We start from the raw sequence: 15,902 nt of genomic DNA, 5'->3' as shown, positions 1-15,902 counted from the left end.
TTACATGCTAAAGTAAAAGGGAGCATGCTATCAAGGACATCAGATGACAACCATATTAAATTTGGGAGTTTTCAACACATTTAATTTCCATATAGAGACTAGAAATAGCTGAAAACCAAGTTACAGTTTACGCAAGTGATTAAAAGATTAGAAAATTCAATTTAATTTTTACCTGTCAACCATGTGATTGTGTGAAACATTAATACATTTGATTTATGGGCTATTGAAGTTGAAATCCATACTCCCTCTATGGAAGACATGACCTTAATCTCCCACACAGGGGATAGATTTCAAATGGAATCACCCATTCAGGCAACCCCATTTGAAATTCACACTCCCTGTGTGGGTGATTAAGGTCATGTCTGCCATCAGGGGTGTATGGATTTCAACTGGAATAACCCAATACAAAAAACAAATTAATTCATATGAATACCAAATATTATTATATACACTTCTCAATATCATCCAATTACCGTAACCACTCTGGTATAAGCCCACCCCCCTAGATGGCAGATTTCACTTCAAAAATGGGGGTGGGCTTATAACCGGGGAAGGGCTAGTGCTTGAATTTAAAAATAAGAACAATCACCCTCATTTGTATATGCCCAATGTACCAGTAATTTCTATCTTCTATCGAGACTGACCGATCAGGTCCTTATCTGAATCGGCCGATTGGCCGATCAATTATCTCTTTGATCTGCCGATTCGATCGCCGATTACCAGTTCCCCAATTGTAAACAATGGCTGCCATCACCGTGAGTAAATTTCACCCAGTATGTTGAAAGGGTACTTGTATGCAGAGTATTACCATAATTATGTATGCTCTGAGCACAAAAAACACACTCCCATATGCATTTAAAATACTGAATTTGACCATGATTATTATAAGCTCAATTTACCTTTTCCCCCTGATGTCCCAGTCCATCGAATCATTCGATCGCCCCATTTTAATATTGTGTTTACGTTCAAGTCAGTGTGAGTTTTGCACACGGCCCGTAGCTCGCCTGCGTGTGTAACCCGGAAGTGTTGAGTTTTGCACGCGGCCCGTAGCTCTCTCCAATCTGACACGCACGTGTGTAACCCGGAATTGTAATGTGCATGCGGGGAATTACCTGATTATCTCAGCTGCGTGCCTGAATCACGGTATGATTTTATATGTTTATCGCCTACAAAGCTTGTTCTTTTGCTAAATTTCGCTTGATTTAACTAGTCTAATTCAAAGAAATATACCAATAAATGAATACTTGTTAAGCTTCAACAATTACTTTCATGATATTGGGTGGTCGGTGCATTACATCGGCGGATGAAGGAAAAATCGGCTGATGCAGATCACTACCGATAAGCTAATAATCGGCCCGATACGGAAGCTACCGATCTGATCGGTCAGTCTCTAATCTTCTATGTCAATTTCTTAAAATTATAAGTGTGGAATGTTAATTATCAACTGATATTGTTTATATTTGTTCTTAAATATGAGAGCAAAGCATTGATTTGATTTAAGAACTTGGCCAAAATTTAATACTGGGCTTATACCTGAGTGCACCATTGTTCCCAGAATGTTTTGAAAAATAGGGGGTGGGCTTATAGCCGAAGGTGGGCTTATAGCCGAAGGTGGGCTTATACCCGGGTGGTTACGGTACATATGTACAACAATATCATCCAATTACATATGCACAACATCTATGAGTGTTGGGGTTCACAAGACTGTGTGCTCTTTGGGTTCACCAACTTTCCCACTACACACTAGTGCCCATTTATACACCTGGGTGTAGCGAGGCAATGGAGGTAAAGAACCTTACATAAGTGTAGAACATGATGGCACTACCAGGGTTGGAACCCATAACCTTAAAATTGTTAGTCTAAGCCTATACCACTGCCCCTCGTAAAAGGATAATGGACCAATGGGACATTATTACTTACTTTTCTATGACTCGGACACCAGCACTGCTTTCATGCATAATAGTCTCTGTAAGCTGCTCTCTGTGAATTTAATAACACACAAAATATAACTGCAATTATAGTATTAACATAAACATAGTTCAGTATTTAACATTCAGCATATTAATATCATGATCTTATTACATTGTTCTGAATCTTCAGAATCTATTAGATTGTTCTGGGCTTGAAATCCATACACTCCCTATGGAAGACATGACCGTAATCTCCCACACAGGGAAATGGGGCTACCTGAATGCATACCCATTGATTCTATGACACAAAATGGAATATGTAATCAATCCTATTCACATGACCATCATCATACACAAAATATATGTTCATGGTACTTTTATGTTTTCTTTTTGTTTTGAAACTTGGTCAAAGAGTTTCTAATGTTATAATTTATTGTATTGTCTAGCCGCCCTCTCATTTGCATAAATGCATAATTAATGAGCTAAGTTGCATAAATGCTAATTTTCTGTGTAAATCCTGTTACTTTTGAACAGTTTTTTTTTCATCTAACACAAAATCATTACCTGTGAGGTTTATGTAACTGTGGCCCACTTGTTTTAGTTGGTTTGCATGTGATCTTTGGCTAAAGCCACGATTTCTCTGTGATACGGAAAAACGGAAAAATTCGGGGTTTGCTCACAGAAATTTAATTATGCAAATGAGAGGGCTGCTAGACAATACAATACACTATAACATTAGAAACACTTTGACCAAGTTTCAAAACAAAAATATGCAAAATAATGAAAAACTGTGTAAAATGTCTAACTTTTGTGTTCATTTGCAAAATAAAACAAAGAAAAGTGATTATTTAGCAGCAACCAACCATTGATGATGCTCAATTTTAATGGCGATGTTGAGGAGACTACAGTAAAAGGTACAAGTCAGACAAAGTACACTTTTAAAACATGTTAATTGTTTTTGCTTTTCAGTGCTTTATAGTGCAAAACAGAAAATCATGGAAATCATACAATTTGTTACACATATTTTAAATTTTGTAACATGGAGAAATCGTGGCTCTACCTTTAGCGACCTTATTTTACATTTTTCTAATTAAGAGGTTTTCCCATACTTCCTCCCCTTGTTCAAATAACATCCTAAATGACCATCATTCCATTTTACATGTTTATAATGGTTTATCTATACACATCCCCAATGAATAAGCTATATGATATATGTGTTCGTGTTCAAATAACATATTTTAAAGCTTGTTTAAGGGCTCGGATAGCAACATTGTAAGACATGAGAGCACATCAGACACATCAAATTGCATTCTGAATACAAGGAATCTCCTGATGATATCAAATAATTTTGATTTTTTTGAAATTCTTGATATAATACAAATTTTATGGCAAGTTATTAAAAATTGATAATCTTGACATTTACCAATCCTCAAAGTAAACTTTATAAATCATAGTTTACGTCTTAACCATAAGAAATCTTATGCTTAGTAGCTTGAAGTTAACCTATTGATAACTTAACCATGACTGCATCCCACGGGCACCAACTATATATAAGCTTATCAATGGTCTGACTACTGTCATAATCTTGTGCAAACACTAATCTATCATTCACAGTCTATCAACTTCATCATATTTGACCCTGACATGGTTGCAGTTCTTCCAATACTTTCCATTCAATAGGACATGTAGGTGACTAAAGCATTGTAAAATACTTCCTCTCAATGATTACTTTCTAATCACACAAAGAACTTAAATTGAATTGAACTTGGTTGAATATTTGCATTTTGTACCCTGGGGAACAAGTAATTTTGGCAGGCTGAGAGGCTACACCATCCATACCATGCAAGATATTGAGCATGGTTACTCAAGAATTCATCACAATTTTAAACAAACACCAAAGTATGAAAGAAAATTACAAAGTAATGATGGGAGCGTGGCCTAGCGGTTAAGACGTTGGACTGTGAATCCAAGGGTCACGGGTTCGAATCTCAGGTCCGCCTGAGCTCGGCTGGCTCTTTGTGTCCTTGAGCAAGGCACTTTACTCTACTTGCTTAGTGCTTCGGAGGGCACTAAGCCGTCGGTCCCGTGTACATGTATTTCTGACATTACTGCAGTGTGCACGTTAAAGAACGTCACAGGCTATTCGAAAAGAGAAGGGGATCATCCTGGTACTGTTGACTGTACTTCAAAAATACACTCATCTACTCTAGGTTCCAGAGTAAATACTATGGAGAACTTTACTCACACACCAAAACATGTTTAATTTGCACAAACCAGTGGAAGAGAAATGGTTAAATTTCCACACCACTTCCCAGAGCTGGCCTGATATAGCCTGAGGCAACTGTTATGGGGAGGAGTGAATTACTTAATTATCACTGCTTAAAGGCTTTTGTAGCTGTCAAGTCCTGGTATTACACAACTTTATTCAAAGGAGAAACAATCGTTTGTTAGTGTGTATTTTGCACACCTACATCTTTTTTGAAAAACAGTCTGATTTTCCAGGGTTGTGCTGGACATGCACGTACACCATGTACACCGATTCCAGGGTAGTGCTTAAACTATTTAGAATAGAGGTATAGGACATTTATTTTTTGAGGACAGTCTCATTAGGGAATTATTGCATGACATACCCCTATGTTTAAAGCACATATTGTGCAACTTTTATGAAAAATGCATATGCTCATTTTGTTACTACAAACCAAAAACTTAATGAAACTGAAGTACACTACAGGATTCTCATGAGAGTAGCAGCGCTGCTACTATCGAGTACCTACGTCTGCTAATACCCTTGTGGCTTGTCGCCGGCTAAAACTTGTGCATACCTTGTGTCATAGGTACCAGGAAGGTACTGGAGTACCAACACTGGTACTGCATGTCAGGTACTCTACAGCTGAGTACCGATGTAGGTACTCTGGCAAGAAACTGATGCATGTGGGTTCCCATTTCTGCTGCCATATTGATTTATATCGATTTATATATTCTTGATTCATGTATAATATATATCTTATTTTGTTTGTTGTCTGTGCATGTTTTTAACGGTTAAAGTAAGTAATAAGTAAATGAGTAATAAAAAGTAAATAAACAAAATAATAATTAGACCTCCAGATATTTCAAAATGCAATTTCTCTTTCGGACATTTTCGCCAAAAAAAGGAAACAATCTGTCCTTTTAAGTTTAAATCTCACTTGTTTTAAAAATGTTTACTGTGCAATTCTGAATTTCCACAGTGATACCTGTGTGCAGCGAATCCATTGTAATTTCATAAATTTGGCTGGTTTATTGCTGGAGATTTATGCCATTATTATATCAATTGATCTTCAAAAATCGAACACACACTCACGCAAATTGAACCCTGAACCATGCCTCCGAGCACTGCCTATCGTTCTAGTGGAGAAATGACTTTCGATAATGAAATGACCCAATATGATCAGATGATGCGATATGCCACGATTTGTTAGTGTTAGTCTCAATTCATGAGTCGCTTAATGATTACGCTTAACTGTGTACCTTTATAAAAAAAATAGAGCAAACTGAAAATCCAGGAAAAATGGGGGGGGGGGGAAGTTAAAAATCCGAAATCCGGGTTAATCACATGTGTGCAATATATATTGGATGGCCTTAGAGGAAAGTTAGCTATATTTGCAAGACCATGCATGCCTTGAAAGTGAAATAAACCTACCTGTGTTTTTGTCTTGCCAAGGGGGCTGGAATGGTTAAGATGATTTTCAATGTGGGGCTTTTTACGAGTACTACTTTAGGATCAACTGCATGGTTACTATGGCAACAGTATTGGCACAATTTAAACCAAAAATATCATGCCCAGAACATAAACTAGTTTTAATTTGCCGAATAATTTGAAAATATGGTACCTGAATTGTGACCTTGCGATGAAAAGGGCACGTGGTATCCGAGTTGTGGCCCAAGGGTGTCTATGTTTACACGTTTCACGTTTAAACGACCGTAAAATGCACTATCCGTTTAGGAAAATCACTACCCGTTTAAACGCAAAAAAAAATTAAAAAAAAAAAAAAAATTAAATTTTAAAGTTTTCGAAAGTTTTTTTCGACTGGACCTACCGTATTGTGTGTAATAAACGCCCAGAAGCAAGAAATGAATTGAAAAAAGTGAAAAAAACTTTAAAATCGGGTTAAATTTCCCGATGGTGCTCCTGTAGAAAGGAGGGATTTACAAAAGTACCTAATAATGGCGGCGCCAACAGAATAGCGTGTTAATGATATTTTCGTGGTAAATGTAACAAATTTACACCTGTAAGTACATCATCAAGCAATAACCTGGTGAAATTCTACCATAATCATGCAATGAAATGGATGGAAGTTTGAGTATAGTAGGTTTTGTCCATGCAATTGAATTTAGTGATTGTCAATGACATGACTGATGCAAGTTTTAAGCTTACTCAAAGTCAAACAATATGGCATGGAAATGTTTGCATTTTTATCAATTTTTCATTGAAAAATTGCAGGGGCGTTTTTTTAAGATTTTTTTTTAAAGATTTTGTTTTACATACGTTTACACGGTTAACCGACCGGATTGTGGTCCGTTTAAACGGTTAGACAAATAACCGTTAATTTAACCCCTATTGCGGCCTTGTGATGAAAAGGGCACATTGAGTGCCCTTTGGATGAAAAGGGCACAGTTAATGACCTTTGTTGTGCTGGGTTTATGAAGCAACCTGACATACCATTCTACACACCCACTCACTTAACCAAACTATTCCTGTGAAATTTGTGACACTTCATTTATTGTTTAGGCTTTTTAGTATCAACCTTGGCCTGTACTTGTTCATTAATACCCTGGATATCACATTTGGCAAATAAATTGACACTACAGGAAGCAAACTTTGGACAGTTGCCAAGTTATGACATCATTAATTACAGAGTGGTTCATCTCTACAGAAACAGGTGTGAACATAAAACTGTTTACTACAATTTGCTTTTTGTTGTAACATGTATTAGATATATTCTTTTGCAGGTTGTTTGCCATGCTATAGGATCAACACCACTAATTATCTATTACATGGGTTTCAATGGGAAAATGGCTAATTTCGGGTGGAATTTTCTCATATTCAGAACTCTCACAGTTAAATGCCACTCATATCAGGTGAAACCATATGATTTAGATGCCAAATGATCAAAAACTCCACATAGGTTGACCTGAGACTTTTCTTGTTTTAATGCACTGAACCTTTTAAGGTTCAGTGCTTTTAAGGTTCAGTGTGTTTAAAAATGCCTTGAAATGGCAGTGCGCCCTTGAAGCTGAAAGCTACAATATAATACGGCGAATATTTATTTAAAATTTTGGTAATATTACAACAAAAAAGTCATATAATGAGAGAAAATATACCATTTCGAAGCATCAAACCCTAAAATGTACTTTTTTGGCTATATAACTTGGGTCAATTTTAGTGATTTTAAAACAGTCTTTTCATATGCCATGCAAACAAAGAGTTGTATTTCCATGCATCGCCCAAGCCTATTAGTGGTGTATAACCTATTAGTGCAGATTCTGAACCTGCGCAATATTAGTATAATTAATATATGCCTTTCACATCCTAATATTATTGAGGCTTGTAAGAAAGTATTAAAACTTTCAGATAAATCAGTAGTTTTCAACTGATAATAATATTATGTACATTTCTTACCTGGTAAATAACTCTAAAAAGATAGTTATCGTGTGCTGTATGGCAGGTATACCCATCTGAACACGAAGACCTTGGAAGACTGCTAAATAAAATCCCATCATGTCATCAACTACATCTGAAAGAATCAGCAGAAATGAACACAAGTTATAGTAAAAGGCTCTTACACACTGACACTGGTACTATCATTAGTATTTGCAAATTCAGAAATTTTAGTAGGGATGACCATCAAAATTTCATGTTGCCCCTATTGCTACAAAAGATTGTTTTCTGGAAAGAACTCATCAGCAGAAGTATTGTGGTGGTTAAATGGTCAAAATCGGTCAAAGACTTTTCGAATTATGAATTTTCAAAGTTTCCCATTCTGACAGGTCATTGGAACGAACTAAAATGACAAAGTCCAAAAATAGCAATGGGAGAAAAATTGGTATAAGCATATATTTACCTTTATATATTTCTTTATTTTAATATATATGCAAACATGAAACAATAAAGCATATTGTGAAAGTATCAAAGGGGTTTCTTATGAAATGGCACTTTACTAGTTAATAGCATAACTATTTCTTCAAACCGAGGCACTGAAATCATGCTTTTAGAAAACATTTGCCAAAAATCATCCAAAATGGCACAAAATCAAAAGTCCAGGTGAACTTTTTTTCCACAACAATATACACTACACATAAAAAAATACTACAAGGGATTTTCAACATAGGAATCCCAACAATCAAGTACCAACATGCACAGCTTTGACCTGATATCACTTTTGGGGTTTTAACAAAATGTTTAACCTCTACTGTGATTGGCAGCTGCATAAGTATCTCTTTGATAGCTGATAATACCAAGCCATTCAGCAAGTGGCTAATAACTGACCTTGATAGGCTTGAATGAACACTGTCATCTGCTACAAAACCATCACACTCTAGGACCTGGTCACTCCATAATGCTACAGGGAGCACAGTACTTTAACAATGGAGTGAAAGACTCATAATTGATTAGGCGCGTATTTTAAAAGTACAGCTCCTGTGCGTGTATAGTAGCAAGTCAGTGTAGATGGTATAAATATAAGAAAAAGTTTAGGGTTGAGATCAGGTGAAAAATACATCAAATGAGCACGAAACTTCACATTTATGTTCAGAAAGGTGTCTATTTAACATGACTCGAAAGGTGTATGGAAATTCCAAAGGGAAGCTGGTGATTTAATTTTTAACTCGAGATCAACTTGTCCATTTTTTAAACCTTTTTACAGAGGGTATGATAGAGGTAATAACGGCAACTCTGCCAAATTACAGCTCAGTAGGTCAAGGTTTTCACCTGATCTTATTGATCTGAATATTTTGTGCCATTCTGAGCAGTGCTGTACTTGGCCACTGGCAATTAAGCGCACTCTGGCAATGGACCAATTTTGACTCACACTTACAGGAAAACCAAATAAGTTATGTTGCTGTAATTTGCAGGATAGTTACAAAATTCTACAGTGTTAGCTCCAACCATCAACGACTTCAAAAGCAAACTCCAAACCGTTTTGGGTTACTAAGGGTGAATAGCCCACTCACCCAAGCCACATTATGACCCTCCCCTCCCATAAAAAGGATCTTGCGACCAAGTGAGAAGAGGGAGGAATGGTGTGGCACTTCATGTAAGTTCAAAACCTAATTGGCATTAACATCCCCAATTTTTACAGAAAAATTATGAAAAATAAAAGAATGAGCTCAATTTAGAAATGTCTGTGCAAGCAATGCACAGTGTTCTAATCAAGTTGATGTTTCATTGGTCATCCCTAATTTTAGAGAATCACTGAAAATCAGATTTTAACACTTTTGAAGAGAGTAAAGGTGAGCTAACAATAAAAAAAAAATAACCCTGCAAGTGATAAGACTGAACAAAACCTAGTAAGTGTTAAAATGTCACATTTTTTACAGAATAATGGAGGGGTCTATACAAACACGTGAAGCTACACATATTTGAATGCAGCTTCATCTTTTTATGTATCAATGCTGCTGTTTTCTTCTTTTTGCCATTTTTTCATTAAAAAAATATCCAATGACAATTTTATTGACTTGATCACTTTTCAGCCATTATTTTTACTTCCTTGCAGGGACACTGAAAGGGCCTTTACACCTTATAAACCTTTAAAACTATCTGCATTCATCTTGTATTTCACTAATCTGCAGTCCACATCTCTTGAAAATGTAATTCAAATTGTAATATTATAAAGATATGATGAGCTTCATCAAATTTGACTCATCATGAGCCAAAATTATTGGGGCATTCTTTGAATTACAAGGATGAAATTTACATCCAGTAGAGACTGATGACAAGTTTGGGCCCAGGTATTAGTTAACCTCCTTACTGAAGCAGGCCCATAATGTAGAAGAAAGCAACCACAAGCCAGCTCTAGTAACAAACCAAAGGATTGGCAAAGCTATATATCAAGTTCAATAACAAAACCGACCGCTTCCATCAAATATTATTTTGTTTTGATGAATCCAAGTGTGTGAAAATATTTGATCCAAAACATAATGATAAAATTGGATGCTTTACGCCCAATATTAATTGGTCTCGCTATAGTTTAAAATATTAAGCTCAATCCAATTTTATATCAAAACTGGAAATGGGTCAGAATAACATGCTTTATTTTTTAATAATATACAAAAAATGTAATTGATGTTTGCAACTCCTTCCCTCAGTGAAAGCAGTTACATACACAGGGCATTGGTTACATACCACTAATAGGCCTGGGTGACACATGGAAATACCACCAGTTAACTATTTGTTTGCATGGCATCTGAAAAGACTGCATTAAAATCACTGAAATTGATCAAGTTATATAGCCAAAAAAGTACTTTTTAGGGTCTGATGCTTCAAAATGGTATATTATCTCTCATTATATGACATTTTTGTTGTAATAGTACCAAAATTCATATGCACGGCTTCGGTTTTTAGTAAATATTTGCCCTACCATATTGTAACTTTCAGCTTCAAGGGCGCACTGCCCGTTAAGGTGTTTATGGTTCAGTGCGTTAAAACAAGAAAAGTCTTAGGTCAACCTATGTTGAGTTTTTGATCATTTGGCATCAAAAGCATATAGTTTCACCTGATATTAGTGGCATTTAACTGTGGGAGTTCTGAATATGAGAAAATTCCATCCGAAATTAGTCATTTTCCCATTGAAACCCATGTAATACATAATTAGTGGTATTTAACCATTGAAGTTTTGGTTTGTTATCTTACACAAGAATTTTGCTGGTTCCCTTTGACTTCAATTTCACACCACCTGCTATTGTCAACCAAATATGCAGGTAGGAGTGTCTCTACTGCATTTTGATGACAGCAAAGCAGGAATGCCAGCACATTGCACTGTCATGTGTGTAACACATGTGCACACAATCTCATGGCCACAGACCAAAAATAACAGACCATTCACCAACTGGCAAAGTCTCCACACTTTGTATATTGAGAATTCTCAATGAGAACTATCAATACAGTGAGAAGAATTTGACCTCTGTTTTCAGCCATATCACAAAATATAATTTTCCAACATTTGACTCGTGTATCGAATCTAAAGATTTTTTTATATATAATGCTGGAGACCAAATTTTAAGGTGTTGGTCTGAACCCTGGAATTATGGAAACTTTCGGGCCTCGTAACTTTGAAATTGTTGGTCTAAAGTATATAAAAGTATACATATTTAGAATGGCAAAGACTTGATAAGTTCATCTGTGAGGTCAAATTTGGGCCAAAATGGCACTTTTATTTAAAATCCCAAGATAATGGTTTTGGCCCACTTCTTTTTAGTGCATCATAACAAAAAATTCTTGGGCCAAAATTCTTTTTCTTAATTTTTAAAACTAGATCAAAATATCTAGGACCCGTTTTTTCATTTTTTGAATTTTGACCAATTTCACCAAAAATATTTGAAATTTGGGCCAAAAATCAAATTTCTCAAAGTTAGTCGAAATTCAAAAAAATGAAAAAACGGGTCCTAGATATTTTAATCTAGTTTAATTTATATAATAATAAAAATAATTTGGCCCAAGAATTTTTTTGTTATGATGCACTAAAAAAAGAAGTGGGCCAAAAACCGTTATTTTTGGGATTTTGAGCCAAAAGTGCCATTTTGGCCCAAATTTGACCTCACAGATGAACTTATCAAGTCTTTGCCATTCTAAATATGTATACTTTTATATACTTTAGACCAACAATTTAAAAGTTATGAGGCTCGAAAGTTTCCATAATTCCAGGGTTCAGACCAACCTTAAATCAGTAAACAAATTGACAAATGTTAATGATCACATCCACATGTTCATATGGTAAACATTGTTGACAAATATATCTATCATACATTCTAAAAATGTGCCACTAGGTTAAGGTAGATGGTGGCATACATACCTGGTTGGTGAATATAGATGGGGAATAGTTCTAATGTGATTTGGATACATTCTTGTAATGACTGATGACATATCTGCTTGGTTTTGGAAACTTCACCAGCTATGGACTCTACCTGGTCTGCAAGGAGTTGTAATGAATGTCGTATTGTTGGTTTCGCTGTGAAGAAAATACAAAGGAAATTCTTACATGAGTTACACAAGTTTTATGTCAGCAAGATGACTGTGTGAAGTGAGCTATATTACATTTGTCACATACAGGGTGTATCAAAATGATTGGTACCGAAGACTTTTGATTTTTTGCCGAATTTTTATACTATGTTTTGTGCCAGTTTGGGGTTAATTGTTTAAATATTTGTAATTATAGAAGTTTTATCTTCTCTAAGAATTTTAGATCATAAAGATAGCACATTCTATTCAGAAGTTACATGATTCTAAAGGAAAGTAGGTGTTTTTACACTTTTCATCATAACGCTGGATCAGTAGCGCACCATTTTCAAAGCTCTATTTTACTGCAAATACCTTGTGAGGATGATATGTTGAAAATTATGGAAATGATTAATATTTTCCTTGCCTTTTTCTTCATTCAAAATATATATAAATGTTATAATCAATATTTATTGCTTGAGAGTAATATTATTGACTTGAATAATTCAGGTGGGGTGAAAGAAGTTTGTGTATCAACACCATCCAGGGCGGTAATTTAAATTGTATTATTGAGATTACTAAGTAGATGGTGTGGCAGAATGGCTATAGAGTGTAGACAGTGTAGGTTAGTTTAGACCTGGTAAAAATTATTGGAATGGCTCCACAGTATTCCACACTTCACTGTGCATTCATAGTTAAGAATCACTGGTCGACACGAATCTACGGAGAAGTGCAGAGAAGATTTAGGAGACCGTTTCTAAGAGCAAGGCGTATATCCCATGCAAACATGCTATAACTTGCAATGCTTCAAAATTTGATATGGGCAGTTACAGAATGGACCCATCCCAGGTGTTAAGTTCTTTCAAGATAGGGCTTCACCTCACACTGCAAGAGTCTTAAGGCAGGGACTTCAGGAACTATCTTTCTAAAAGCATGTGTAAAGCAATTTTATGTTATGTATACTGAGGAGTATGTTTGCAATAAATGGTACAAGCAGTGAACCTATTTATCTTGTGTTGTGTAAGTAAAACCATGATTAAGTCGATCTTCGTTTAAATGAAAATAGCTCTCAGATGCATCAACCTATCAACTTCAGATTAATAGATCAATAAGTTAGCATATGCCCTTTCTATTTGTAGTACAAAAACTATATTAATTAGCAATTTTATATTTTTGATATATTTTTGAAAATGTCACATAGCCCGGTACCAATCATTTTGATACACCCTGTAAATCAAGCAAGGTGACAAAAAAACCCTGTTCTACTGCCCGACTGACCCAATTTTTTTGATTTGAGGATTTAAGAAGAAAAAAAAAAGATTTGCATGAAATTAAAAATGGCATTTTTTACTTTTTGGCAGAAAGTTTTGAACAAATACAGAAAATATTCAAAATGTTTGCAAATTTTTTCAGATTTTCCAAGCCTCTTGCAGAAAAAAAATCCAGACTGACCAACCAAAAAGGAAATGCTCAACCTTAAGTTTGTTTGGTTTATATAAGGCAGAAAAAATAAGACTCATAACAACGTGTATTGATATAGAATGGCATGCACGCAGTTGGGCGCAATGCTTATGCTAGTTGTATGTTGCGTAATGCGTGACTGGCGCACGCTTATGTGAATTTACGCGAGTGCGAGTTGGGACTTTATAGTAAAAAAAGCAGTAACAAAAGCCGAATAATTTCCACCTTATATAAGCCGAACAAACTTTACCTCTTTCCATAAGTGTCTTATCCTTAGCCAGTCCAGTTGCCCCTTTCAGTGCCCGATACTCCTGTGTTATTCTTAACCTACCTCTTTCCACAAGCGTCTTATCCTTAGCTAGTCCAGTTGCCCCTTTCAGTGCCGGATACTCCTGTGTTATTCTTAACCTACCTCTTTCCATAAGCGTCTTATCCTTAGCCAGTCCAGTTGCCCCTTTCAGTGCCCGATACTCCTGTGTTATTCTTAACCTACCTCTTTCCATAAGCGTCTTATCCTTAGCCAGTCCAGTTGCCCCTTTCAGTGCCCGATACTCCTGTGTTATTCTTAACCTACCTCTTTCCATAAGCATCTTATCCTTAGCCAGTCCAGTTGCCCCTTTCAGTGCCCGATACTCCTGTGTTATTCTTAACCTACCTCTTTCCTTAAGCATCTTGTCCTTAGCCAGTCCAGTTGCCCCTTTCAGTGCCCGATACTCCTGTGTTATTCTTAACCTACCTCTTTCCATAAGCGTCTTATCCTTAGCCAGTCCAGTTGCCCCTTTCAGTGCCCGATACTCCTGTGTTATTCTTAACCTACCTCTTTCCATAAGCATCTTATCCTTAGCCAGTCCAGTTGCCCCTTTCAGTGCCCGATACTCCTGTGTTATTCTTCGTATAAAGCTTTGGTGATGATTGGATCTAGCCGCCCACTGTTGATCATCCTCAGGCATGTTAGGCCATTGTAGGATTAAGATGTTGGACAGTCCCCTACATACTAGTAACTGGACCTTAGTGTGTAGAACAAGAAAATTGGGTTGAGAAAACATGAGTATATCATATCGCGATGCATAAAGTAACTGCTGCAGCAAGGATAGAAAATAGATAACACCTTTAAACTATCCACTAACAAGTAGTAATGTATCACTATTGTTGAGTAATAATATGTGATATAGATGTTCACCCCATCAACGGCAGGAAGGTGCAAATTATAGGAATGGTCTCAGATTGTGAGGCATTCGTCCTACCACCCCTAGTTTCAATAGCTGTTGTATTTAGTTAATTAGTTGTGCTCTAAGTGTAACATTGGTTGATGAGAACTCAAATATGCCTTCCAACCCTAACTACCCAATATATATCACTCAAAATGCCAAGATGATGGGGATAGGCTTAGAGTTCAAGTGAGCTCTTTGTGAAAATGTGATACAAAATGCCACAGTAGGGAAACACACATCACTTACTTCTGTTTGCTGTCCTGATAATGAGCCATCACTGACATCATTGAATAATCTCTGTATACAGGGCAGACTGATGAGAAAAGATGGTCTAACTGTGGTTGTTATGGACAAGAACAGATGTGCTGATGATAAAACTATCTTATCAGGAACTGACTGAAATGGAAGCAAAACATTTCATGTGTTCATATGTATTAGAAATCAACTGGTAATATGAACAAATCATTATACTATGTTTTAATACAATATAATATTTCAAATTCAAGTAAGAATCTCATTATGCTTTTATAATGTTTGCATCAGTGACATGATACATCACATGACCCTTCTGTATCAGAATTGATTCATTGTGCATGCAGTATTTTTTGATTGCATTGAATGGATGTATCTGGATGAAGCTCTGGAATCACAGGTCCTTTCGATGTGAATTAAATCATGGGGGCAATAAAATGCTGTGAAAGGTAACTGGCACATCTTGAGTACACAGGTTATGTATTTATTCTGTATTTGTACGATGTTTGCTTCATATCATACATTATCATTCTTTTTTTTCAATGAGCCTTTTTGAAGTATGGCATACATAATAGGAGGGTAGCATTCAATCCAGGTTAAGAAAACCTGACAAATTCAAAAGACTTTACCCACTATGATAGCGCCACGCATAGTGTCCACCATACCTCTAAAACACTAAAAGACTAATAGCTATGAATGATACAGGGTGTCTCAGACACTTAACTTGTAACGTATTAAGTCGTGCTATGCGTGCCAACATAGCAACCTTCCTCAATAACAACTAACAGCAATGACGTTTCTTGATTTTTTGTTCAGAGTTTGACCCTGCTGGTAATTAAATGAGACACAACATGAATGACTACTTCTGATTGCACGAAA

The 15,902-nt window shown here is 36.1% G+C and overlaps 1 protein-coding gene across 1 annotated transcript in view; it reads right to left on the bottom strand.

The window, feature by feature from the left end:
* The window catches only part of LOC140164865 (exportin-6-like), a 64,649-nt gene that overhangs the window by 14,239 nt on the left and 34,508 nt on the right, over window positions 1–15,902 (bottom strand). The window contains 5 exon segments of the mRNA XM_072188246.1: window positions 1,921–1,980; window positions 7,570–7,684; window positions 11,957–12,112; window positions 14,378–14,567; window positions 15,018–15,167. Of these exon segments, the coding sequence (XP_072044347.1) occupies window positions 1,921–1,980; window positions 7,570–7,684; window positions 11,957–12,112; window positions 14,378–14,567; window positions 15,018–15,167 (671 nt within the window).

Source organism: Amphiura filiformis, chromosome 11, assembly GCF_039555335.1.
Source record: "Amphiura filiformis chromosome 11, Afil_fr2py, whole genome shotgun sequence".
Classification (NCBI taxonomy): domain Eukaryota; kingdom Metazoa; phylum Echinodermata; class Ophiuroidea; order Amphilepidida; family Amphiuridae; genus Amphiura; species Amphiura filiformis.
This window is presented reverse-complemented; position numbering and strand designations above follow the sequence as displayed.